This window comes from Dipodomys merriami, unplaced genomic scaffold, assembly GCF_024711535.1.
Source record: "Dipodomys merriami isolate MVZ:Mamm:240054 unplaced genomic scaffold, mDipMer1.0.p SCAF_20, whole genome shotgun sequence".
Classification (NCBI taxonomy): domain Eukaryota; kingdom Metazoa; phylum Chordata; class Mammalia; order Rodentia; family Heteromyidae; genus Dipodomys; species Dipodomys merriami.
In genome coordinates, this window is record NW_027203382.1 from 28,063,895 (window position 1) to 28,091,663 (window position 27,769).

Genomic DNA, 27,769 nt, shown 5'->3' on the forward strand with positions numbered 1-27,769 from the left:
TAGATGGAATAAGCCACCTCAACCCTGGACTTCCCACTACCAGGTACTAATGACACCCAAAAGCCACCATTTCCTAATACATCCTTCAGTAACTATCCTCAGGAAGTCACAGATGGGTTTTCTGTGTATTTGACATATTCCACACATTACAGAATTATGTGTGTTGGTCCCTGACAGATTTCTACATATGGCCTCAACTGCTACCAAATGAAATAACAAGCATCTTATAATTAAGAAGAATAGCTGCAGCATCTCTAAAAATTTAAATCCCACTAGGTAATAACAAAAAGAATGATGAAAATACAATAAGGGCGCAATGGGCAAGAGAAATAACGCAAGCTGGCTCAGTGGCAATACAATCTAAGAAGGAATACTGTAGCTTTAGGATGTCTCTTCACATTATTGTTTCATTCTTTTGCTTTCTTCATTTATAAGCAAATGTGTTTAGGATGACTACACAAACTTGGCCCAGAGTTCTTTGACAATTTCATTAGGTATATTAATTGGCATATTTCCTTTTAAGCCAGCCATCCAAAGTCACTGAACACGCAGTAGGTAAAATAAACAGGCAAGGCAGACAGGCGGAATCTCCCATATCAGGGAATTACTCTGTGTTACCTGGTTTGGGGTATTTGTCTAAGTGATCCTCAAAAAACAAAAACAAAAACAAAAACAAAAACTGGCCAGCTATTTTCTCATTTCCTTGGAGCCTCTATGCTGACTCATGTTATTATACCTCAAGAATAAGATATAACATTATGTAATTCACAGCCTAATGCATTTCTCCACTGATCATCAGAAATACACTGCACAGAACAACTAGACATGCCACTTATAAAGTTCAAAATCACAGAAGCCCCCAAGATGATTTCCAAAAGAAACACAAATGAAAGACTAGTGCATTTGACGTACAATCATATCATTTATACACCACTGGCAGGAAGGCAAATAACAAACAAGATACCTAAAACTCTGATCTCCTCCAACCTCGGCCTTTTTTTTTCCTTGTCTTTTTTGCAGGGCTGCAGATGGAACCCAGGACATGTACATATGCTCCACCTCTGAGCCATCCACCACCACCCCCAAACTTTCCCAATGAATTTTATTTACATCTGCAATGATGATTAATGGGATTTTTCATAAAACTCCAGGACAGCCCTATTACAAATGGCTTTGTACCTTTGGGAAAATCTTCTCTTCCTTTTCTGATACACTTTCCAGTTCTGTGAAATGAGCAAGTTAGAAGACATGATCTTGAACAGCTTGAACTGATTAAGAATCTATAGTGAGAACCAACTTTGTATGAATTTCAAGAAATGGTCTTTCCTGAAATAAATATAATTTTCATGCAAATTTAACCAGAAACAAGTCAGAGAAGTAAATCATTTGGAGTCTTGCCATCCAGAGTTGGGACTACATTGTTCACCTAACTAATTCCTCAATGATGGAAACTTAAATGTTTCTACTTTGTCACTACTACAAAGCTACAGCTAATTTCCTTGATGTATATATCTGTTTCTCCATAGGATTCATTTCCTAAAAAATTACCAGTTTAAGTTCCTATGATTGTTTTTTAATCTTTACCAACAGGATAGGCAAAAAGTATTTCATTATTATTATGTACATATTTATTTAATGGCAAATTTGAAATCTTTAATAGATTTTAGAAATGCCCTTTCTTATTCTACTGCAACATTTGTATTTTGATTAGTAATGATTTAGGCCTCATTTTGATTAGTAATGATTTAGACCTCATTTCTCCAATGAGAAACACTATAAATATTTTTTTATTTCACATTTTACTTTAAGAAATTCTGCTACATTTGGCTTTTAAATTTTTCACAGAAAGGTATGTTGTCCTCTATTAATATGATTTTGGACATATGTGTTATGCTTAGAAAGTTTCCATGCTTTAAGATTACAACAAAGTTTCTATATTGTATTTTCACATAGATAAATTAGTGTGTGTGTGTGTGTGTGTGTGTGTGTGTGCGCGCGCGTGCATGCTGGAGTTGTAACTCAGGGCCTTGAGCTCTCATTCAGTGTTTTGACTCAAAGCTGGTGCTCTACTACTTAACTCACACTTCCAGTCTAGCATTTCTGCTGATTAGAGATCATAGTATCACAGACTTTTCTCTGCTTGGGCTAAACTTTGAAACTTGAGAATAATATGCCTGAGCCACTGGCACCCAGCTGAATTTACTCTGTGTGTGTGTGTGTGTGCACGTGCACACACATACACACACACACACACCCAGCTGAATTTACTCTGTGTGTGCACGCGCGCGCGCACACACACACACACACACACACACACACACACAGAGTCTTGGGGCCTGAACTCAAGGCCTGGGCACTATCTCTGAGCCTTTGTGCTTAAGAAAGCACTCTCCTACTTGAGCCACAGCTCTCTTCTGGGCTTTTGTAGTTTATTGGAAATAAGCACAGACTTTCCTGTCCAGGAGGCTTTGAACTGTAATCCTTAGATATCAGCCTTCTGAATAGCTAGGATTACAGGTATAAGCCACCAGCACCCAGCTCTAAATTCATTAAAAAAAAATTAATGTTGAGGGGCTAAATCATATGCTATATAATGAAATGTAACGTTAGTGCTTAAGGTAAATTTCACTTGGATTATATGGGCAGCACATTCAGAGATTCTCAGGAGTAAGAAACAAATGGTCACTAATGTCTACACAACACAGCTGTATCAGAAAACAACAACAAACAAACAGTGCCTTATAAACTAAGTCTAAAATTAGAATATTTTACTGGTTTAATAGTTTAATCATAACAGAGTAGGATATTGTTCAGAGAAAAAATTCTCAACACGTAGGCATTTATAAGGTAGATTATTCCAAATAAAATAAAAACTTCATGTCTCTAAATGAACCCATGTTTTTGAATCTAAAAGGCAATTGTAAAAACTTTAAGTACATCTCTATCAGAACTAAAGTTGGATACAATCTTTACTGACAAAAGTTTCTTTTCATATTAATTATCATGAAAACCCGGTTACCAGACATTTTGTTTTGAAACCTATGACAGAGCTGGATCTCTAAATTATATTAGTATTGGCAATAAAATACTAGTAAAGTTATCTCTTACTAGTAGAACAGCTACAAACTACTAACTAAAACACTACTTCCACTTTAATTTTTCTTTCTACACTTCCATTAATACCAAGAGATGTGAAAAAGACAAAGGTGCCTTTTATTTCACTATTTAACATAATAGAAATATTAAGAAATACTACAATGATGCTATTGAGCAATTCTCCAGCTTCTTCAAGAATGGGGTCAAAACCAGTGAGGAGAAATGAATAATCAACATTATAGCCGGGCACTGGTGGCTCACGCCTGTAATCCTAGCTACTCAGGAGGCTCAGAGCTGAGGATCGCGGTTCAAAGCCAGCCTGGGCAGGAAAGTCTGTGAAACTCTTATCTCCAATAAACTACCAGAAAACCAGAGGTGGCGTGGCTCAAGTGGTAGAGCACTACCCTTGAGCTGAAGAGCTGAGGGACAGCACCCAGGCCCAGAGTTCAAGCCCCTCGACAGATAAAAAAATAAAAATAAAAATAACCATTATAGAACTTAAAAGGAAATGGGAGGCACAGAAAAAGAAAATGACTTTGGCTTTGAGAACCTCATGTTGACCCTGAAATACCAGATTTAAAAACAACAACAAAAAGATTACAGTAGCAAGCCATCACTTCATCATACACTACTAAGTATTATGAAATTGCCATAGCTTTTGCTTTTTCCCATTAATGTGCAATCTCTTTTTGTTTTTCCTGCTTTTTGGTGGTAGATAGTTCAAGATTTGCCCATTGCATGGGCTCAGCTTTTCTCATGGTGATCTCAATCTTAGTTGCAGTCATAGTTACATAACTTCGCTTCACATCAATCATACCCTATAATTTCACATTTTGATGAAATACCTTCTCTTCTCCAAACACAATGTATACATTTAACAATGTACTATTTGCTTCTACTGGACTAAGGTCTGGAAGAGAAATTTTAGCATAGACTGAAATTGTGACTGCACCTCCAGTCTGATGCCAGTCATGCCTACATGAAACACTTTTTTCCCAGCATCCTTTTTGCCCACGTTTTCCTGTTGTACAATCTTCTTGAGCCAAGAATGTATTAAAATCAGATGTCTTCCTCCTACAACAGCTCAAATATTTCATCCCTTCATGGAAAATAGGTACTCCAGAATGCTAAACACTAGACTTTGCAGACCCTGATATGTCTTTGAACAGCCTCCATTTTTACATGAGGTCCCAACCTTAATTTCATCACCATCTTCTTTCTTCTTCACTTCCTGATGACAATTTAAGTTTATCAAGTGCTTGTTTTAGGAAGGCAGATTTTTTTTTTTGGGGGGGGGGTTGGTCATGGAGCTTGAACTCTGGGCGTGGGTGTTGTCCCTGTACTCTTCAGCTCAAGGTGAGTGCTCTACCACTTGAACCACAGCGCCACTTCCAGTTTTCTGAGTGGTTTATTGGAGATAAAGAGTCTCACAGAGGGCTGGGAAGGTGGCTCAGTGGTAGAGCGCTTGCCTTGCATGCATGAGGCCCTGGGTTCGATTCCTCAGCACCACATAAGCAAAAAGAAAAAAGCCGGAAGTGGTGCTGTGGCTCAAGTGGTAGAGCACTAGCCTTGAGCTGAAGAGCTGAGGGACAGCGCCCAGGCCCAGAGTTCAGGCCCCACGACCCCCCTTCCCCCCCAAAAAAAAAGAGTCTCACGGACTTTCCTGCCTGGACTGGCTTTGAACCGCAATCGTCCGATCTCAGCCTGTGTCCGGCTAGGAAGGCAGATATTTTTAATTCCAAATTTGTCATTGGTTCATCGGGGCTTGGTCTTTTTATTGCTTCTGCCGGCTTGGGGGCTTGAATGATGTGTTCCTGAAACCTGGGTTTCAATTCAGATAGTTCTTTCTTTACTAGTCTTTACTTCAGGCTTGACTGGTTCAGGTGGTTTCTCACTATTATGTCTACCTTTAGTACAGCTCACAATGCTTAAGAAATCAGAAAAATCAGTTGTTCTCTTATAGCAAGACCAACCCTTCAGTGCATCATGAAAGACTGGAATACCTGGGTTGTATGTGCAAGCATCGTCCACACTGGCCTCGGGATTGAAGCACTGGCCGCAGCCCCAGTTGTAGCAAAGCAAGGCCATTTTCTTTTTCCTGAATTCTGGGATGGGCAAAATAAAACGGTGCAACCTCCACTCCCAGGCAGCTAGACTCCGTCTGACCGATAGGGCAGATACCAGCTTCTCTATTTATTTTTTTTGTCAGTCATAGGGCTTGAATTCTGGGCTTGGGCGCTGTCCCTCAGCTTTTCAGCTCAAGGCAAGCACTCTACCACTCGAGCCACAGTGCCACTTCCAGTTTTCTGGTGGGTTATTAGAGATAAAAAGTTTCATGGACTTTCCTGCCAGGGCTGGCTTTGAACCATGATCTTCAGATCTCAGTCTCCTGAGTAGCAAGGATTACAGGTGTGAGCCACCCACATCTGGCTCTAAATTCATATACTTAAATAAAATCATTCTGTGTTTAACATGATATAACATAAAAACACAAGATTAAAAAATCCCTTCCTAATATATGTTCCTTACTTTATATTTCCGTCTTCCAGGAACTGATCTTTGTTTTACTGATTTATTTCTACTTCACATTTACAGACCCATAATTTCAAGATAATCACATTTACTTTCCAGGTGCTATGGTCTGAGTGAAACAAGGCTATGTTCAAACTATATATGACAGAGAAATTTTACCATAGCAAAATCAGAAAGTGAAGAGAACACACCTCGTGTTACAAATCTCTCTCTCTTTCTCTTGCTCTCTCTCTGTCTCTCTCTGTCTCTGTCGCTCTCTCTCCCTCTCTCTGTGCTGGAGCTAAAAATCTAAGGCTTCAATCTAGCCACTTAATTGCTCTACCACTGAGCTACAACTCCACCCCCACTAGCCCCCTATTTGTGGAAGTACTGGAGTTTTAACTCGGGCACTTGTGCTTGCTAGGCTGGTGATCTACTATTTAAACCATGCCCCCAGTCCTTTTTACTTTCATTATTTTTGAGATAGCATCTTATTTTTTGTTGGGGTTGGCTTGGAATAAATTTCTTCCTTATGCTTCCCCCACACCTAGGATAAAGTTAACATGCTCCTACTCCTAGCTTTTCATTGGCTTAGACAGTCTTTTCTCCCTAAGCCAGCCTTGAACCCTTCTAAGCTCAGCCTCCCAAGTTGTTAAGATTATAAGTGTGTGTCACCATGTTCAGTATTCAAAAAAAAATTCTTCTTAGTTTTTGCACTAAAAACAATACCAAAGGAAAATGGATATCCATTGAGATAGAAGGTAAAAACCACTATGTAACATGTATCATATGGAAAAGAGTGTGGTCTAATGGTAAAATAGTCAAAACATTATTACAGGTAATCAGATAGTTCAAAATATATGTGGAATGAAGGGCTGTGTTTCCAAGGCAACAAGATGCCAGGTTTCATTTACTTTTGGCAATTTTTAACTAAATCATTTATATTTTAAGTGGCACCTTCACATGCCTCTGACAATTGTTTCACTGATGCAATAATGCTAACTAGAAATTGATTTTTTAAAGCATAAAACAAAAATTGGTACTGGTAATGTTTACCTGTAAGCACAGCTACTCAGGATGCAGAGATGAGGAGGACTGCATTTTGAGGCAGCTCAGGAAGAAGTTAGAGAGACCATAACCTCAGTAAATGAACTGGTGCACAGGCCTACACTTTGATGTCAGCTATGCAGTAAGCCATAGGTAAAAGGCTTTGAGTCCTTACTATTTATTTATTTTCCCCAGCTGCCCCGAAAAATAACTAAAGCAAAAAGAAGAGAAGGCATGGCTCAAGAGTCTCTCACTAATATGCTCAAACCTGAGTTCAAATTTCAGTTCCATTAAAAAGGTACAACAAAACAAACAACAATGTTGAAAGTATGTATGAAAAATACCTTTCAGTAACTGGGATGCTGTACTGCACTTTCATACTGTACTTGGTTTTAAGAGTAGATTAAGAATAGAAGTTTAGCCAGTGCTGATAGCTCATGCCTATAATCCTAGCTACTCCAGAAGCTGAGAACTGAGGGTTGGGGGTCAAAGCTGGCCCAGGCAGGAAAGTCCATGAGACTCTTATCTCCAATTAATTACCAAAAAGCCAGAAATGGAGTTGTGGCTCAGTGATAGAATGCTACTCCTGAGCACAAAAGCTCAGGACAGCACCGGACTCTGAGTTCAAGCCCCAGGACTGACACAAAAATAAAATAAAAATAGGAGTTGAAAAATTATTTTTAAAGTAGTCATGGCTCTGACATTATATTACTGATTGAATACAATGTCTGTGCCATGAAGGAGAACAAGGATTAGTCATCTTTCCTGTCAATTTCCCACTACCTTACTTTCTTCCATGGCTGGAAGACAAGCAAAATGGAGATTTGTAGGACAATCCAGTCTATTTGAAATGGCTGCTGTATTGATGAATACAGCAGGTTTCTGAGTCTTGGTCAGGAGCCCCTAAACACTCCCTAGTCAGTGAATTCTAGCACATATGGCCTTGCATACTACACTTCCTAATCTCTACTTGGAAAAAGTGGTATGGCATAATGGTTAAACATGCCTTCGGCTCTCTGACTATCTATGCCCTTGCTAGCTGTGTGTATTTTCAGGCAAGCTACTTAATGATTCCTGATCCTTGGTTTCCTTACCTATAAAATGAGAAGCAGCATATACACTAAAATGGCTATCAGGGGACTCAGTAACATGAGATCATGTGGTTAGTACTTGGCAAAGGCTCTGAGTAAAGCCTGTTATCTTGTGGTACTCCCCCACCCACCCATCCACCACATAAACAAACAAAGTCAGAAAGATGGTTCCAAGGCTCAGTAGTAACCGCTCAGCAAACCATAAATAATCAGTATACACTGGGCACTGCTGAATGCTAGTGATACAAAGAAAACACCACAGGGCCACTTCTGGCCTGCTGCTGGACACAGTATTAGAGGATAAATGGGAGTTATATGAAACAACTACACTATAATCAACAGTAATGAACAACTCCCTATAAAGAATGGGATGATGGAAGAAAAAGATGAGAGGGGTCCTTCTTGCAGATCAAAGGGAGGATGACACTGTACTTCCAGAATTTTCCCTGGAACAAAGTATAGGTCATTATTTTGTACTGAATAGAATCTCTACTTGATTCGACCATGTTCACTATCTATCCAGATGAAAAGCAATGCAGAAACCAGGTGTTCATGTTCTCTGGCTTCTGATATCTAGGAAAACAAAGTATCTCACCTTGATTATTTTCTAAGGCTTTATCAGTAACAAAATAAACAAGAAAACATGAGAGCATGAAGTCCTCCAGTGGAGCTATTTTTCATTATCAGTGCTTAGTATCTAGCAATGGTACACAGTAGTAATTCAAAGTGGGTCAGTAACCTAAGTCCTAAGACCCAAAGCCATACAATTCTTAAAAAAAATATATAGGGTAAATCATCTTGACATGGGATTTAGCAATGTCAGAGATGATATTAAAAGTAGAACCAGGGCTGGGAAGGTGGCCCAGTGGTAGAGCGCTTGCCTTGCATGCCTGAGGCCCTGGGTTCGATTCCTCAGCACCACATAAGCAAAAAGAAAAAAAGCCGGAAGTGGCGCTGTGGCTCAGGTGGTAGAGCGCTAGCCTTTAGCTGAAGAGCTGAGGGACAGCGCCCAGGCCCAGAGTTCAGGCCCCACGACTGGACCCAAAAAAAAAAAAAAAGTAGAACCAAACAAAAGAAAACTGGAATTCATCTAAACGTAAAACTTTTGTGCACTGAAAGATATGAAAAAGGGAAAAAGACAACCTATAGAATAAGTGAGACTTAAAAATATTTGCAATTCATGTACCCAATATGGGTTATATTATGCAGAATATATAAAGAATAGATAAAGAACTCTTGCAACACAACAACAAAGACAAACAACCTATGAAATAAGCAAAGCGCTTTGATATATAGTTCCTCCAAGGCCAAGTGAAAAAGAAATACGAAACCTGAACAGACACTCAGTATCATCAGTCATCAGGGAAATGCAAATCAAAACCACAATGAGATATAACCTCATAATAACTAGAACAGCTATTATCAAAAAGACATAAAAATGCTGATGAGGAGGTGTTAAACCTGGAAACTTGTATATTGCTGGTAAGAAAGTAATATGGCTCAACTGTTATGAAAAATAATGTGGTAGCTGAACACAGAAATAACATGCAACTCAACAAATCTATCCATAAATATATACCCCTCAAAACTGACCAAGCTAATCAAACAAATACATGTAGATGATTTTTCAGAGCCACACTACTCACAAAAGCTAAAAGATGGAGATAACCATAGTATTCATGAGCAGATAAACTGATAGGCAAATTGTAGTATATATACATAACAGTGGAATATTATTCAGCCACAATAAGGAATGATGTGCTGACTCATGCCACAATGAAGAAGAACCATGCAAACATGCTAAGGAAAAGAATCCAGACACAAGTAGTCACATGCTATACGATTTGATTTACATGAAATGCCTAGAGTAGGTAAAGCCATAAAATCAAAAAAGTAGACTATGAATGTTAAAGAGTGTGAAGAGTAACTGCTATACTTGGTCTTAGCTAAAAGGCAGAGAAGTGATTAGGATTAACTGCCTGACGAGTACCAGGTTTTCTTTAGGGTGATGAAAATGTTTTGGAACTAGACAGAGGTAGTTATTACACAAAATCGTGACTATAGGGAGCTGGGAAGTGGCTCAGAGGTAGAGCGCTTGCCTTGTATGCATGAGGCCCTGGGTTGGATTCCTCAGCACCACATAAGCAAAAAGAAAAAAAGCCGGAAGTGGCGCTGTGGCTCAAGTGGTAGAGCGCAAGCCTTGAGCTGAAGAGCTGAAGGACAGCGCCCAGGCCCAGAGTTCAGCCCTACAACCGGACCCAAAAAAAAAAAAAAATTGTGACTATAGTCATTGTGACAGAACCATTCATTTAAAAATAGATAATTCCAATCGGACATAGTGGTTCATGCCTATATTCATATCTACTCAGAAGGCTAAAATCTGGAGAATCAAGGTTTGAAGCCAGAAGAAGAAGAAGAAGTCCACAAGACTGTATCTCCAAAATAACTAGAAAAGAGCAAGGTTGAATGAACAGCTCAAGTGATAGAGCAACAGCTGACTGAGTAAGCAAGCTGAGGACCTATGAGGCCCCGAATTCAAATTGGCATCACAACTAACAATAACGGTTAATTTTATGTTATGTGAATTTTATTTTAAAAAGTGTGTGTGTGGAAGGTAAAAGTTGAACTGTGCACTGTGCACCCTCTCCTAAAATTATGCTGGTAGACTCAGGAGGTTGAGATCTGAGGATCACAGTTCAAAGCCAGACCAGATAGGAAAGTCTGTGGAATTCTTATCTCCAAATTAATCACCAAAAAAGTCAGAAGTGGAGTTGTGGCTCAAATGGTAGAACTAGTCTTGAGCACAAAAGCTCAGAGATGGTGCCCAGGCTCTGCATTTAAGTCCTGGGACTCCTAAGTGCACGCACACACGCACGCACGCGCACCCACACACACACACAAATATGCATGAATGTGATTCTATTTGGAAATGAGTCGTTTGCAGATATAATCATGTTAGCTTGGACTACTTTTGGATATTCTAGTCCAGTAGTCCACTAGTGTCCTTAGAAGAAATAAAATCACAAGTAGAGTGTCATGTGATGACAGACAGGGACTGGAGTGATATACTTAAAGGAAGGTATGGAACAGATTCTATCTTAGAGACTTTGGAGAGAGCCTGGTCCTATTGTCATCTTCATTTTAAACTCCCGGCCAGACTGTGAGAGAATTCATTTCTATTGTTCTAAGTCACCAAGTCTGTTATATTTTGTTATAGCAGCTCTAAGAAACTAATATACATGGACAAAACAAGGTAGGTAGGAGCAGGAAGTTAAATGAGTCATGTGAAGCAACTAGCCAGTGAGGAAGAATCAGTGTACTTCTATGGGAAGAACCAGAGAAAATCATTTTAACTCCAGGATGACAACAAGATTTTACGCAGGAAGAGAGGCAAATACTCACTATTTAGGTCATTGGACGTTTGTTGCCTGTAAGTATTTGAAGGTCCTATGCTAATGTGAAGTTTTAGGCCACATATGACCAATGTAATCTGAATGAGGCCAATTAAATGGCATCACTATGCAAGTTGGATCAGTGCTGCTGGCTGGAATGATGTAGCATCATGTAGTCTGGGCACTATTAAGATCTCGCAGAGTTTGAAAAGGAAAAGAACAAATTCCCAAGGTTTAGTACTGTTTAGTTTGGAGAGGAAATACAATTAATATGAGCAATACTAAATAAGCCAGGAAAGATAATTCCACAAATGTGGGGTTTATATTAGGGATTAGTGATATCTGGCTGGAAAAAAGTAGGTTGAAACAAAATTATATAAACAGTCTGGGCTATCCTTGAAATGTGTAGTATCAAAAACGGGACTGAGTCTTGAGGACTGGGGAGACTGGGTAACCAATCATTTTATCTTCCAATTTCTAGTAAATGGCAGTGGATCTTCTAATGACTATCATAACATATGAGTCACATAGCTTTATCACCTTAAGAAAGTTTACCTGGACACATGTCTCACAGAGTTAGAAAATATGTGGATAATGTTGTTCATGTCTGTTTTTCAATTGAGAATCACAAAATCTAAGAAGTTATGAATATCAATTATAAAACAAAATCTTTATCTAGTGTCTTAATTCAAACTGGCACCTGGTTCTTTACCAGCATACATCTTCAATACATACAACACTAATGAAGTTAACTAAGGTAGAAGTACTTTATTTTAAACTCATAACTAATTTACTAAAATAAAAGCAAAATTCTGATAGGAAATTTTTTAAGGATATTTTTCTTTGAAGAATCTTGTCCTTCTTTGAAGCCAAAGCTGATAAAACATCGAAAGTAAATTGTGAAGAACAATAAAAAAGGATGACAATTAAAGAGTCTACATCTAGTCATGTAGTTTGTTTCCAAGAATCAAAAAGATAATTGGATAAAAAACCCATGTATCCACACTGCCTCTCCATCCTCCTCCTAAGGCCCACACCTTCCCTGCCTGATATTTCTGAATCTGCTCCAGAAATAGTATCTGTATCAGTTTCAAGGATCATGAGAAAGAGCATAAACCTGTCTGGTAAACAGCAGTCATCTTGAAACCTGGATTTTGAAGGCACATGTTTAATGTGCTTTTTCATGCTCTACCTGTCAGCTCTGTCTCAGTTCCTAGCTGAGAAAAAGGTCAGTGACTACAGGGTGAGCAGCAACATGGATTGATTCTGAGATGTGCTAGTCCTAGGTTTACCAATCTCACCATCAAAAACATGTTTTCCCAAAGTGAGGCTCAGCCAACCAGTGTCCCTTAGTAGCAAGTTGTATGTAGCTTTTCTGGACACTTCTACAAGAGATGGCTGGTTCCCGTATAATTTCCCATCTTTATTCTAAAGATGAGGAAGCTGCGATGAACAAGGCTAAGTAACCTGAGAAGAGTCTGACTGCAATCATTTGGTTGAACCACATGGATCTTCCAGTTCCAGCCCATGTTTAGTGCTAGCCACACTACCTCCACCATTGATTTTCTACACTTCATTCTGTAACTTATTTGAAGTCTAAAAAATTTTCTCAGTAAATGAGTTCTTGTAATATACAGATAGTCAGGACTTTAACATTAGCTTATAGACTTCAATCATTCCTTCAACAATATTTACTGAAGCTCATCTATGATCCAGGCATGTCTAGGTGCTGACAATTCAAAATCAAATGAGATAAAATCATCCTCAAAAAGTACAACTTAAGCCGGCCACCCTTGGCTCACGCCTGTAATCTTAGCTACTCAGATCTGAGGATCTCAGCCTGGGTATGAAAGTCCCTGAGATTCTTATCTCCAACAAAACACTCATTAAAAACAGAAGTGGTGCTATGGCTCAAGTGGTAGAGCGTTAGCCTAGAGCTGAAGACTGAGGGACAGTGTCCAGGTCCAGAGGTCAAGCCCCATGACCAAAAAAAAAAAAAAAAAAGCACACCTTAGTTCTTCAGAAATATATTTTGTCCAAAGTAAGAAATGCTGACAGCCAAAATCAAATTTACTGCTGCCAACTATACAGATATCAGAACAAATGAAAAACAATCTGTACTATCTTACTGTTATAAGATCCTAAAAAATAAGTGTGCTCAGATATCCCTTCCAAATAAATATCCAAGAAACTATGTGGGTCACTACAAAATACTTGGCCAAAAGATCTGAGAGTAAATGCCAAATGATTACTATCTGAAAAGAAAAATAAATCTTAGAAATTAAAAAAAATGAAAGGGAACTTTTTAGAGACATTAAATGCTATTCTCACAGAAGTGCTAACTTCGACAAACATGCACATGAAGATCAGTCTCACAATTTTCCTCCTGGTTTCAAACCTCTATTTTGCTCAGAGTTGAAAACTAACTTTGCTTCTGTCGTGGGGAAAGAGGATCCTTTAAAAAAAAAAAAAAAGTAAGCCTCTAATCTCAGATAATTGGGAGAGAGCAGGAAGAAAGAAGTTCAAAAACAGCCCCCACAAAAAGTTAGGGAGACCTCATCAGTAACAAGCTGAGAACAGTGGCACACATTGATAAGGGTAATAGGACAGTGTTCTGAGGCTTCAAGGGCAAAAGGCACCCAAGGCCCTATTTGAAAAATAAAGAATTGGGGAAAATGATAGAGGTTTGCCTAGCAAGCTTGAAGCTTTGAGTTTAAACCCCAGTACCACCATATGAAAAGCAAAACAACAACAAAACACAAAAAAGCACACCAAAACTGTATATCAACCCCTTAAAATAAAACTTCTAATTAAAGATGATAAGCCATATTCACAAAGCACTTTATCAGAATACAATCAGATTCTCAAAATCATTCTTTCTTATAATCTTCTACAAGCCCAGAGGATGAAACAAATTATAGTGATTCTGTAATGATTTCAATTTTACCTGCCTGGACATTTGTGGAGCTGATAAATAATGTTTGCATGAGAACAGGTGACATGGGAAGTAATTGCTCCTTTGGGCTTAAGGGAGGCCCTTGACCTTGAAACAATCTGGAATAAGGCCTCTTGTCAAATTCACTAGCTGTTTACCCTAGGAATGTTTCTTCTTCGGTTTAATTCCTTCATCTACCAAAGAACAAAAATAACATCTTCACCTGGAATTTTACAAGTTCTTTTATGAAAATGATAAAATGAAATGACAATGTGTTTGTAGGGGAATACATATTTACTTGATTATTAGTACTTGATGTTCACCCTGATGACACACTGTAACTGATGGGTGGCCAGGTGAATCTGAGGGGATTTGGACCAACCTCAATCTGAAGGCACAGTGTTGGTGGCACAATCACTTGTACTGGCACCCAGGGAAGCTCATTTCCTAGGCCTGTAGGTAGTCAGCAGTGCAGCTGGCTCGATGGGAAGAAGCAGCTTGGGAGAGAGCAATATGCATCTGGCTTTCTTGGTTCTCTGACGACATTACTTGCATAGTACAATACAATTCAGGACGCTGCATATAAGTCTGGCTTATAGAGATGTTTATTTTAAATAGTGCCCTTGAGTATGAAGAGGAACCAAATTTGAATCTAGAAACTAATCAGGTACAAGGCTGCATCTTTAAGAAATAAGGTACTTTCTTCCCAATTATCTGTCTAGAAGAAGCAGCCTTTTCTTATTTGCACAAAGATGTCTTAAAGATTGAAAGGGGTTAACAGACTGAGCACAGAGGCAGGCAGAAGTGTAGACTGGTTCTTATATTAAACCATTTTAGCAAGTTATAATAATTAAAATAGATGATATTGCCTGGAGGGAGACGATGGAACAACAGGAAAATGCAGATAGACCCAAGTGTAAAGTAAGTACAAAAAATGGTGGATTAGTCTGACAATGACATTAGGATAACTGAGTAATCATTTGTTTTATACATGTGTAAGGACATGTGAATGTAGGAATCTGTACCCCATACAAATCAAAATAACTGTTTAAATTGTTTACTTATGTGTTAAAAAAAAAAGAAAGCATACATTTACTATGTAAAAATATGGTAAAATTTCTTGGAATGGAAAATGCCATTTCTTTTTTTTTTTTTTTTTGTCGGTCGTGGGGCTTGAACTCTGGGCCTGGGCGCTGTCCCTCAGCTCTTCAGCTCAAGGCAAGCACTCTACCACTTGAGCTACAGTGCCACTTCCGGAAAATGCCATTTCTTAATCTGACACAAAAGTCAAGTGATAGAGCACTAGCCTTGAGCAAAAGAAGCTCAGGGACAGCATCCAGGCTTTGAATTCGACCTGAGTTCGAATTCAATCCAAATAGCCTTTATTAACCAATTCACTCATCCCCTTGAATGTATAAAAGAATACAAGTTTCTATACATAGAGGGAGCTATTTCTGGGCTCTCACTCTGTGCCACTGGTCTGCCTGAATCTAAGCAGATGTCTCATTTTTTAATTTGTCATTATGTTCTATCAAGTTTTCAATCATTTTATCTCATTCTTTTAGGTCTTAGTTATTCTTAGTCCTGTTTTAGTTCATTTGAATTTTAGGATTATCTTTCCAAGTTCCACAAAAAATTTTGCAGGGATTTTGGTTGGAATTCTATTGTTTATAGATGGAATTCTGAGATTGACTGTTAAATGGTTAAAACAAAATGTAAAGATACAAGAAAGTTTGTGAGAAAGCACACTAAAGTAACTACTTTTTTCATAAATAATAATTTTTAAAATATGGAAAATATTGTATATTTAACCATAACCTGCAAGGCTCACAGCAGCCCAGTTTTCTGTGTAACAGCGAGGTACAAAAACCAGCCTTCTTTTTCAGTTTCTCCAGTGGAGAAAGAAAAACAGTTTTAAAAAAATAGTGGGAATGCTGACAACATTAAATAACTCAAGCCATTCAGAATGGCTCTGTGAATCTGAGATATTAAAGCTGGAAGCAGTCCTTGACTTTCTACTTCAACTGTTTAAATGTCCTCAGCCTTCAAAACTCACTTGTATTCTATCTCAAAACTCACTTGTATTCTATCTCAAATATACTTTGACTGCGGACAGGGAAACACCTTACCAGAGCCGGGTTGGTATAGTTTGCCTGGTTGACTCTTTCGACTTCTTTCTGAAGCAAGCAGATGGCTTCCTGCTGCCCCCTTCTGGATGACTGTGGCTGCCATAGCTTAATAACATGGTGGACTGCATACACTAGTAAGTTGTCTTTTAGGGTCTTTCCTCTCTGGGTATTAAACTCCTATGTCCATAAGCAATTATTTTCCCTATTTCTGAGACCTAGTGACTCATACACCCAGATGCCTTCAGGGTAGGGAATAATGGTCTTAGAAACCTTAAATTCAAATTTGAAATACATTTTCTCTAAAAGATAAAGTATAAAGAAATAGTTCTTGCTTTCCAAGATGTTAAAATCTAATGAAGCCAACATTAAAGCACTAACTTTCCATTTCCCAAGCCTATTTTAAGGACTATGAAACATAATTTCTCTAACTATCCTACCAGCCTAAGACAGAAGCACTATCTGAATGCCTGCCAATGTTGAGGAAGAATCAGCGGAGACTGAGTAATACAGCTACAATATGGCATGTGTGACACTCACATCCTGGCATCTGTGCTGTAATCTCTTCTACACTGCTTCTTGCTTTAAAAAAATAAAAACAAAAACAAAAAGTTTTTTGCCTAGTCAAAAGACAAAAGAAAATAAGCATCCCTACATAGCTAAAATATAATGCTACAGGTTGGAGATTATATGGACATAGCAGAATTTGGGACAGTCCTTAAAACACAAGTTGTATTGTATAGAAGAGAGGTGAGGGAAGATCATAGATAATGACTAGAAAATAAAATGGCAGATTCAGAGATGAGCATGAAGTAAGAAGGTCAGGTCTGGTGGGTGCCATATTGGCCCATGGTGGATGGTAGGGTAGGGTCTGGCATCTTGTCTTCATGCTGGGGGAAGGACCCTCTCCCCCCCCCCAGCCCCATCACCTGCCTCCCAGGTAATGGGCGTGCCCAGATCCCTGGAGGCAGGGGCAGGCACTTGGCTGATAGGTTACTGAATCTGTCAGTCCAGTGCCTGGGACTGGGGAATTCCTGAGGATCTGCCCCCTGCACTATTTAGGCCCCGACCAACCTAGCTGCCACACACCATGCCATGTGTGTGTCTCTGTGATTGTGTCCTGTGTCTGTCTCCTGGCTCATCTCCAGACATCATGGCGTCCCAATTCAGCTCTCCATTGGAGGTGAATTGGCTTGTTGGTATTGCTTTTGTTATTTATTTCCTCTTTAGCATGTTTCCTAGCTGTGTTATGTGTGCTTGCACACTGAAGGCCTTTGTACTTTGTACTTTGCAGCCTGCAGCCTGTTAACTGTATAATAAAGACTCCAATATTCTATATTTTAAAATGTGGTTTCTGGGATGATTTGCCTTACAACAAGCAGCCCAGCTTAGTTGGGATCTGAGAACATTAAGTGTGCTCTAAGTAACTCTTATCACCTGTAGTAACTCAGCAAATGAGGGTTCTATAGTCTGTGCATATGAAGTACATAGAACGTTCATTAACTATTCAGTATTGTTCCTGTAACATCTATAAGGGCTTTTACCAAGGAAGATAATAACCTGATGATTTTACCTTTGGGCAGCCTCCATCCCTGAGCTATATAACCTAAATACCAGTGTACAGTGCGTCTTCATGAAGCTGGAGTAGAAAAACCTGATTCTAAGTTCCAGCCCTGTTCATAGCTATTACTCGCTCTGAAATGGTGGTACTATTTGTCTTTAAAACAGCATTGTTATTAAAAAGGACAGAAGGGATGTCAAAATATAAAATCGGCCTGTTCAAGACAAGCTTAATGGGAAATATATCATGAAAAGCACCCAAAATTACTAAAAAGTATTCATATCAAATACTTGTAGTTCCTTAACTGTCCTCTTTGCAAACACATAGCAGCTGGAAACACTCAGGAACTTACTTGCCATTGGCCTCAAGAATCAGGATGGGATCAGCAGGAACTTGTGCTAGCAGACTTCTCAAAGCTTCTGTTTATCTACACAATTCTCCTTTAAATACTGTACTGTTATCTTCAAACCAAACTGCCTTACATGCAAAGTTCTGTTAAGTCAGGGTTTGTTTATATAATAAATAAAAGACTACATTTCACATGTCTTTCTCTCTGCCTATGGCTGTAATTCCTGGTACCTTGATTATGATTTTATAACTATGGAACTAGCCAGTAGGAGAAGTGTTCAGTCAAAGGATTTTACCCTTTTGGAAAAATGCGTTTTTATATAAAATTTTAATGTTTTTTTTTTTTAGATTTAAGCTAAAAGGATTCTGCAGCTACTAGAAGAGATTTACTTTCACTTTTTCCATTTAAATCCCATTTATACACAATCATTAAAAATTTGTGTTTAAAAAAAATTGTGTTTTGTGGGCCTTTCAGAGACAGATGATAGGAAAATATCAAATACATATGGCACAATAATTGTTTCCTAGAAAGTAAGTGTGAATACACAACTTCTAGCACCACAAAATTTACAAAAACATATTTACAAACAAGATTGGAGGGCTGGGAATGTGGCTTAGTGGTAGAGTGCTTTCTTAGCATGCACGAAACCCTGGGTTTGATTCCTCAGTACCATATAAACAGAAAAAGCTGGAAGTGGCACTGTGGCTCAGGTGGTATAGTGCTAGCTATCTAATTTTATATCCATTAGTTTCTCCATTCTATTCATGGTTAAAGTGGTTGAAATTTCAGTTTCACTGTTGAAGGGCTAAAGTTTGTGAGAAGAACTTTGTGCTTTCAGTGGTAGAGCTGAGCTTCTATCTCAAAGAGACTACAAAAAGAATTTTAGATGTAGAATGTAGGTGGGAAGGACCTAACACTATCTGTCCTTCCAGGAAGCTGATGTCCACTGTCAACTGAACTATTTCCAAGTGGTAGATCAAAGTGGGGACTAAACCAGTTTAAAAAATCCAGGTCACCTTTTCATTCCATCCTATCTGACGGTCTCTTCAGTACTTTTTTAAAAAATTGTTGAATCTCTTTATGTTTTCTTTAATTCTCTATTTCTTTGTTATGAAGTATGCAAATACCATTGAGTCTGTTTTCTGGTTTATTACTGAGATTGCCTTAGGGAAAAGAACTGGCACATAAAGAGTCATTGGCCTTAGCTGATGAGCCCAAGTCCTGAAGAAGTCAGGCTTTTATCCCAGCTGCTGGAACTTGGACTTGTAACATGGGTTTAAGGAAATTGCTTAGTCTGTCCATACCTCAATGGCACAGGTTTTGAAGGTGGCAGGGCTTCAGAGGTCATGTAGTCTAACATTTCCCAGCTGGTACCAGGACATGAAGGAGACCTAATGGGTATGTTTTGCCAATTCTCTGTCCCAAGTTCTGTAGCTAATTGCTCTCACAGTCCACAGGCATAAAACACAGTATAGAGAATGTAAAAACCTATATGTGGATAATGAAAAGGCAATACAAGCCCAGGCTCTTGCCTTCTAAGTCTTCCAATTCAATACTTCCAGCAAAATGCTATTTTTTCACTAACTAGGGCTTAGTTTTCACTTCATTTATTTTTATTGTGAAAATACTGTACAGAAGGGTTACAATTACATAGGCAAGATAATGAGTACATTTCTTATCAAGCATTGTAGCCTCCCCATTTGTCTCCCCTTCCCATCCCTTCCCATCCTCCCCCACCCCCCACCAAAGTTGTAAAGTTTGTTTTTGACATAAGGACTGTACATCTCATTGTTGCAATGGGTTCACCTGTATCCCTATTTAAACAATTTTTTTTTTCCCTTCCCCTCCACAAAGTATACCGACTTCACTTCATTTTTGATCCTTGTTTTCAACCTTCCATTAGTCCCAGTGACTGATTTTTTTTCCTTCTGGACACATTTCTCTCTTCATTTCCAATTCCAACTACCACAAGATAACCCTTTTCTCATTGCACACAGAAAGAACTAATTCCCTCCAACATTTACCCTTTCAAAGATTTATTTTGTTATTAATTCTCCTGGAATACTTTGGCTATGATATATTTCTCAGGAATCTACTGGTAACTAATTATCCTGAATATCTCAAAAAAAAAACCCAAAACTTAAGTAATATATACCCAACAATATAAAATTTAAAAGGTACAAGAAAGAATTCAGATAAAAGTTTCTTAGCTCTCTCTTTGAAAAGAAACCATGACTAGTTTTTGTGTGAAAGTGCATTATTCTGAGCTATTCTGTGTATGCATGAGATCCATAAACTACATGTGGTGATGCATACTTGTAATCTTAGCTGTTCAGGAAAAATAGGAGACTAGTGGTCTCAGGCTAGCCCAGGAAAACAGCCAACTATCTTATCCATAAGATAACTAAAACAAAAAGGGGCTCACAAGTGGCTCAGGTGGTAGAATGCCTGCCTTGTAAGAGGCCCTGAATTCAAACCCTAGTCCTAAAAAACAAACAAACAAACAAAGCAATGGAGGACCTAGAACTGCTGGGATTGTAAAATGGTATAAACATGGTCTTAGCAGCAAGGACTGCTGTAGATGGTTAGGACAAGAGCCTCAAGAGGTGCCTAGACATCACATGAGAGGAATAGAAGAACAACCAGGTCAGACCACCGAGAGCAAGTGAAAGAGAACTAAAACTAGGTACACATCTTGAAGGTTCCACTGTATATACCTATGTCTCAGCTCCAGTTTGGAGTAAAAGCACAAAGGTAAGCAAGAAAAATTGAGTCTGAAGTAGCAGAGGTCAAGGGTTCTCATCTGCTATTATCTAACACTCAATCTGCTATTATCTAACTCTCAATCTGCTATTATCTAACACTGAGCCACCCACAACAACCATCTCCCAAGCCTGTGTAAGAATTAGCAAATAACTAGCCAAAGTGAAGCATAAAAAGTATTACTAAAACATGCTCTAGGAGTTGCTTACCTTCCCCTTTCCTAACATTAAAGCAAAAGGGGCCTTGGCAATGTGCTAACAGAAAAACATGTGTGCTGTGACACGCACATCTATGTCCTCGAGAATGGGTAATCTCCAGTGATAATCCTTTTCAGCAGGCAGAAATGGGCTCTTACAACATAGACCCGGGGTGATATTTTCGACCTCCAAGGAACCATCAGGTATTCTTGCTTGTTGAAAAATGAAGCTATTTTGGTCTTTCTTTTCAGGCTAGCTGCCAACCAGGGACCTGGAGACATACAGGGTGCCATCTGCCATCCCCCAGCTGTTCCTGACCTGCCATCCGTCTCCAACCAAGAATGCCTGTTATCTGCCAGGTCAACTAAGCAACCTGTGAAGGATGCTGGAGGCCAGGCTACAGCTGGATAAAGTGCTAGCAGCACCCAGACTGCCATGCATCTCCACTTCTCTGTGTTAATAGGAGGCAGGCAGGCTGCTCTCCATGACAACATGGAGGACCGCACTGTGAAAACAACACCTTCCCAGGGGGCTTGGCAACCACTTCTTCTTATTGTAGGACAATTCAATATTCACCGCACTTTTGCTGGAAACCAAAGGCCTACTTCAAAAACTGTTAAATTCTTTGTAGAGAACATGTTGTATATATTCATTGGAAACTTCTATCACTTATCCTTCAGAAAGACTGTTACTGTTATATTGCAGATTAAATGATCAATTCTGCAGATTGATGCTGACAGTAAGAGGAATGAGTTTAATAATATGATTCTGTAAACTACTATGGCTCCCAAAATGATTCCAAAGTCAAAGTAAGTCTTTAAAAATGCAATCTGCAGGGGCTGGGAACATGGCTCAGTGGTAGAGCGCTTGCCTTGCATGCCTGAGGCCCAGGGTTCGATTCCTTAGCACCACATAAGCAAAAAGAAAAAAAGCCGGAAGTGGCACTGTGGCTCAAGTGGTAGAATGCTAGCCTTGAGCTGAAGAGCTGAGGGACAGCGCCCAGGCCCAGAGTTCAGGCCCTACAACTGGACCACCCCCCCCCCCAAAAAAAAATGCAATCTGCAGGCATTATCATGGAAGAGGACAGCAAAGGGAAAGGAGGAATCTGTAAAGCTTGAGTTTGCATTCCATTAGCACAGTAATCAACTACTAATCCAGGAACTGTTAAAGCTACTTAAAACTATAAACACTACGGCTTTTACCGAGGCACAATTTCCTAAGAATGTGTACTTTGGTCTCTTGAAAATGGAGTCAGCTCACCTCCAGCTCATTTGTCTGCCTGTGGACAGGGCCTGGGGGAGCCGAGCTCATAACTAGGCTGCATGACCCAGGAACTATGTTCTCCACAAAGTCTAAAGGAAGAAGATGCCATCACAGAACTCTAGAGCTGAGGTGGTGCCACCCACAATCTCAAAATGCAGGAAGCTCATGAGCTTGAAGCTAGCCTGGGCTACCTTCTGAGACCTTGCTTAAAAATAAGTCTAACAAAAAGTTACCGTAAAATAATATTGACGGGCTGGGGATTTAGCTCAGTGGAAGAGCACTTGCATAGCAAGTGAAAGGCCCTGGAGACATAATGATAATGATAATAATAGTAATAACAACAACAATAATAATATTGACCCAAGACATTCTCCAAAATAATTCTCCCTCCCTCTCCCTCTCCCTCTCCCTCTCCCTCTCTCTCTCTTTGTGCCAGTACCAGGCTTAGGGTCTTGAGCTTGTGCTTGGCTTTTTAACTAAAAGCTTTGATATACGACTTTTTACTATTTAATTAGAGATGAGTCTCACTGACTTAGTGCCCAGGCTGGTTTTGAACTGCAATTTTCAGATCTCAGCCTCCTGAGTAGCTAGGATTACAGATGTGAGCCACAAGTGCCAGCTCCTAGAGGAATCTTTTGTAGAGAAAAGTCTTAGATGATAGTCAAAGAGAAACAGCAACAGCCCATAGATTATAGGCACTATGACATTTCCTTTGCTTTTGTACTTGACCCCTGATCCCTGATACTCTACACTACAAGAGCAATTTCTATTATAAGTATCAAGGTATAACGTCATGTAAAAGTGTGTAAAGTTATATACCTGTAAGTTTAGTAATTCTAGCACTGTAGATTATATAATAAGAGAAAAATGTTAAAAGTCCTTTAACAGGTTATTGGTTCAAATAATATAGTTAAAGCACAAATATGACACAGGTAAAATCTAAGAAAGCTCTTCATATATTGATAATGAAAGGTCTCCAAAACATAAATTTTACAAGGTGTTAAACACTAAATACAATATATACCATCTGTTTATGTCAAAGGAGGATGGAGGTAGGGCTATAGTACAATGACAGCAGCAGTAGTTAGCATCAAGAGGCTCAGGTTCAATCCCCAGCATCCCAAAATAAAAATGGGGGAAAGAAAGTTTTAAATGAAGGTGTGAAATCAGAAAATACACAACCAAATACAACGGAAACTTACTTGTAAAGGTAATACTCTGCATGGTCTATTTCTTCTCGAGATGAAATGTTGTCTACAAACTAAAAGAGAAAAAGAAACCCCTGGTTAATACAAATTAGGGCATATACTTGTCCAAGTTCATATACTGCTCTTTAAAAAGGCAGAACATTCATTTTATTGGACACTCATGTGGTATGGCTCCATCCTGACAATCTCTTCATGCTGACTCTAAGAAAGAATATACAATGGCTTCTCTTTACTATGTGCAAGACAATCTTGGACAGAAAAACGGATTAAAAGCCAAATCTAAACTTTGCTCAGAACGAACCAAAAAGCCTCCTCTATTATGTTTACAATTAGCTGTCATCCATTATCTCTAGACCCTTATCTTTTCTCCTAAGCTCCTAAACTCCAAACACCCGGGAACACAAAGCTAAGGGGATAAAGACTCTTAATAGCTAAAGAATACTGCTCAGAACATAAAACTCTAATTTAGAGAACTCCCTTTTAGTCATAAACAACAACAAATTTTCCAAGGATGGATTCTACCCGAAAGTAGAGACTTAGAGGCAAAAGAAAAAAAAGTAGGAGATAATGCATTTGTGAATATAATTAAAACCTCATGAAGACAGAGAAGAGAGGAAAAAGAGTGATTTGCTAAAAAGAACCAAGACTTATAGAATGGATTTATAAATGCATAATGTAGTGCAAACACAGGCCCAGAGCTTTCAAACCAGCTCTCTTGAGAGCTTGTTGTGTGGCAGAAGCAGATGGCTCAACCCTCTGGGACTTAGTTGCTCCATCTGCATAAACATGATAAAGGCTCTCTGTCCTCACAAGTACGGGGCTCCAGTGACAAAATGAACACAAAATATCCTTAAACCTTGAAGTACTATCTAAACTAATATTATGGACTACAGCCCACAGAAGGTTTTTCCCATCACGAAAGGGATGAAGCAGTGGTGCTTCAGTTCTGCTCCAATGTGCCAATTCTGAATGCAAAAACTGTGTGATGACTAATTGAATTGTTTCCTTACTAAAATAAGAATGCCAAGAAGAAAAAACTAGACCTCTTCCTATCGTGCTCTAGATTTAATAGTACCATGAATTTTATGATGCTGTTCATGTCTACAAAAAGCCCCCATAAAATCTCATTTTAACACCACAATCTCCCTAAGGAGATACGATTGCCCTCATATTGGAAAGGAGAAAATAGAGAAAGGCCCTGCAACCCACTACCACAGAGTGACTCCATGATCGAGAGAAGACCAAAGGACCCCTGAAAGAGACAATAAAAGAAACTGGTCACAAGTATATGGGTTTGAATCCCAAGCTGTGCAACCTTGGAAAATTACTAACCCATTTATAGCTGACATAACTACAACACTTGCACAGCTGCTGTGAGAATTAGCAGAAACAATGTATACTTAAACATACACACAGTGGCACAGAAAGCATCTTAGTAATGGTTAACACCAATTACTTACTATTCCTTACTCCCAGCCTGATCCTCTTTCACTCTATGCCTGGCAGTAGTTCTTCCATTCTTTTAAAGACTTTCTTAGCTACCAAAACCACTTCCAACACTAATCACCAAATATTTCTAATGGATATACAGTATTAACTTTATATCAAATATGGCACAGTACTAATTTCAGACTAACATTAGCTTTTATTTTAGCCCAAATCAGTTTCTACTATACCATAAAATATCTACTAGATACAAACACATGCCATATTATGGAAAAAATATTTTGTATGAAGGCTATCCTTTCTTGACACAGCCTCATCTAAGTCTTTCCTATTTTCTTTAATCTTTTTTGAATACATAATTCTATTTAAATGGTCTTACCCGTAATATTGTTTTTTTTTAATTTTAATTTTTATTTTTTGTGAACACACTGTACAGAGGGGTTACAATTACATGGGCAGGTTAATGCTTACCCGTGATATTGTTAAAGAGCTAACAGGAAACTTCCTCTCATATGTTTTGTCCATTAAGGATGCAAGATCAGCTGTGAAGACAAGGAGAAAGAATCTTGTTAAAAACACACAATCCTTAGGAAAAATCTAACAGATACAACTTCTGCCAGATGGCTGCTAACATTATAAAGTCTGTAATAAAACAGATGCTCATTCTTGCTCTTTTTTAGAAATTGTTTTTATAAAAATTAAAGAGGTGGAATCTTTAACTTCCATTTCCTGCATGGGGAACAGGAAATGTCTCTCCTCCATTTTTCCTCCCCTTCCTCTCTCATTCTCACCCTATGATCAGAAACTGGCATCTGTATCTGTCCTCTGAATCCTATTGCTAGAAGGGACAAAAGGTATTTAAAAAACAAGGTGGCTGCATAGTAGCTCATGCCTATAATCCTAGCTACTCATGAGGTGGAGATCTAAGGATCTTGGGTAAGGAGCCAGCCCAGGCAGACAAACTTGAGACTCTAATCTCAAGAAAGGTTAAGTGGAAGTGTGGCTCAAGTGGTAGAGCAGACTGATGAGTAAACAAAAGGAGTTCAAGAGCTGGTACTGGCATGTGTGATATTAGGCATGCATGCACGCACGCACACACACACACACACACACACACGTATGCGCAAACACACACACATCACAAACACCAACATCTGCTCCCTTGCCCTTATCTTCTATGTGTCCCCTTTTCTTTGATCCCCTTAACAGCAACACTGCTTTGAAGAGTTTTGTTCTTATTGTTGTTATTTTACTGTTTTTTTGGTTTTACGAGAACAGGCTGTAATACAGGCTGGCTTTAGACTCACAATCTGCCTGCCTCTGCTTCCCAAGTGCAGGGGAATGGCAGGTACACCCAGCAAAAAGTCATCTTTGATACAACTGTTAACTGCTTCCGAGTTCCCAGTCTTCAACTCTAACCAAATTTTGGTTTCTGTTACTCCACTAACACCAATGATCACTTCCACACTGGGAAATTGAATAGCTAATTGTCCACCCTCACCTTACTTTTCCCTTCTATTTGTGGGAGACCATTCCATCCTTCAAGAAGTATTTACTGGGCTGGGAAGGTGGCTTAGTGGTAGAGTGCTTGCCTTGCATGCCTGAGGCCCTGGGTTTGATTCCTCAGCACTACATAAGCAGAAAGGGGCACTGTGGCTCAAGTGGTAGAGTGCTAGCCTTGAGCTGAAGAGCTGAGGGACAGCACCCAGGCCCAGAGTTCAGGCTCCACGACCGACAAAAAAAAAAAAAAAAAAAAAGTATTTATTCTATTTCTCTCTTTCTTATTTTTTTTTTTTTTTGGAGGGGGGATTGGTTGTTTTTTCAGGATTCTTCTTTTTGACCTCTAGATGTTGAAATGGACTACATCTTAGTAACAGACTCTTTCCTACACTATCAGTACTCAGTCTCTAGGTAATTTCTCTATGATCATCACTTGAAGACTATTGGCTCCATGTCTCACTGTGACTTAAACCTTTAACTGCGTTTGCAATTATATAGTTGTTATTTCATTTGGGTGACTAGTAGATCTTTAAGGATTATGTGTCCTTTTAGTTCAACCTTCCACTCTAAACCTGCTTTTCCTGTCTTGGTATAAAGGGGATGAGAAACCACTGGAGGTCAAAAAAGAGATATCACCCTAGACTCCATTCTTTTCTACCCTTTAACCAACTGATCAACAACTTCTATAGGTCCTAGAGTATATAAAACAAATATCATCACTACTACCACCAAGGTCCAATCTCTCATCTCCCCGCCTTACTCAATAACCACCTCACACTATAACCTCTACCAGTAGGCTGAGTAAGGCTTTGAAAAGACAAATCAGATCCTGTGATTCTCTTTCCTTAACCAGCTAATAAATTCTATTATACTTAGAATAAAATCCCAGAGTATTTTCTAGAAATAACAAATGCCTACCAAAGCTAGTCTCTTGATTTTGGATTATCCTCCCACCCCCAGCTTATAATAAAAAGTAAAAATTATACAGACAAGGGCTGAATCCACTAATATATTCTCAGTCCTTAGAACAGTCCCATGAAAAGTACTCAGAGAATATTTAAGAAGTGAATAAAAGGAGAAGGGGAAGAAGGAGACACCAAGATCATCAATGAATGTGTTCACAGATAATCTCTTGCTGTGCATTTAGCTATTTTCTCTTCTCTCTTCCCTAGAGTAATAACCACAGTGACTCAGTAGCAAATAGGGAAAATAACTTCCTAAGCCTTTTAAAACCTGACAAAATACAAACATTAATGGTTTTTCTTATAACTACCTTGAAAGGGC

At 38.9% G+C, this 27,769-nt stretch overlaps 1 protein-coding gene and 1 pseudogene across 2 annotated transcripts in view; both read right to left on the reverse strand.

The window, feature by feature from the left end:
• The window catches only part of Mrps27 (mitochondrial ribosomal protein S27), an 84,027-nt gene that overhangs the window by 42,357 nt on the left and 13,901 nt on the right, over window positions 1–27,769 (reverse strand). For both annotated transcript variants that reach the window (XM_070031321.1, XM_070031322.1), the window contains 2 exons: window positions 25,457–25,527; window positions 23,534–23,592 (listed from right to left, as the gene is read on the reverse strand). In XM_070031321.1, the coding sequence (XP_069887422.1) occupies window positions 23,534–23,592; window positions 25,457–25,527 (130 nt within the window). The remainder of the gene's footprint in view (window positions 1–23,533; window positions 23,593–25,456; window positions 25,528–27,769) is intronic.
• On the reverse strand, window positions 3,768–5,184 carry LOC138832785 (cysteine and histidine-rich domain-containing protein 1 pseudogene; annotated as a pseudogene).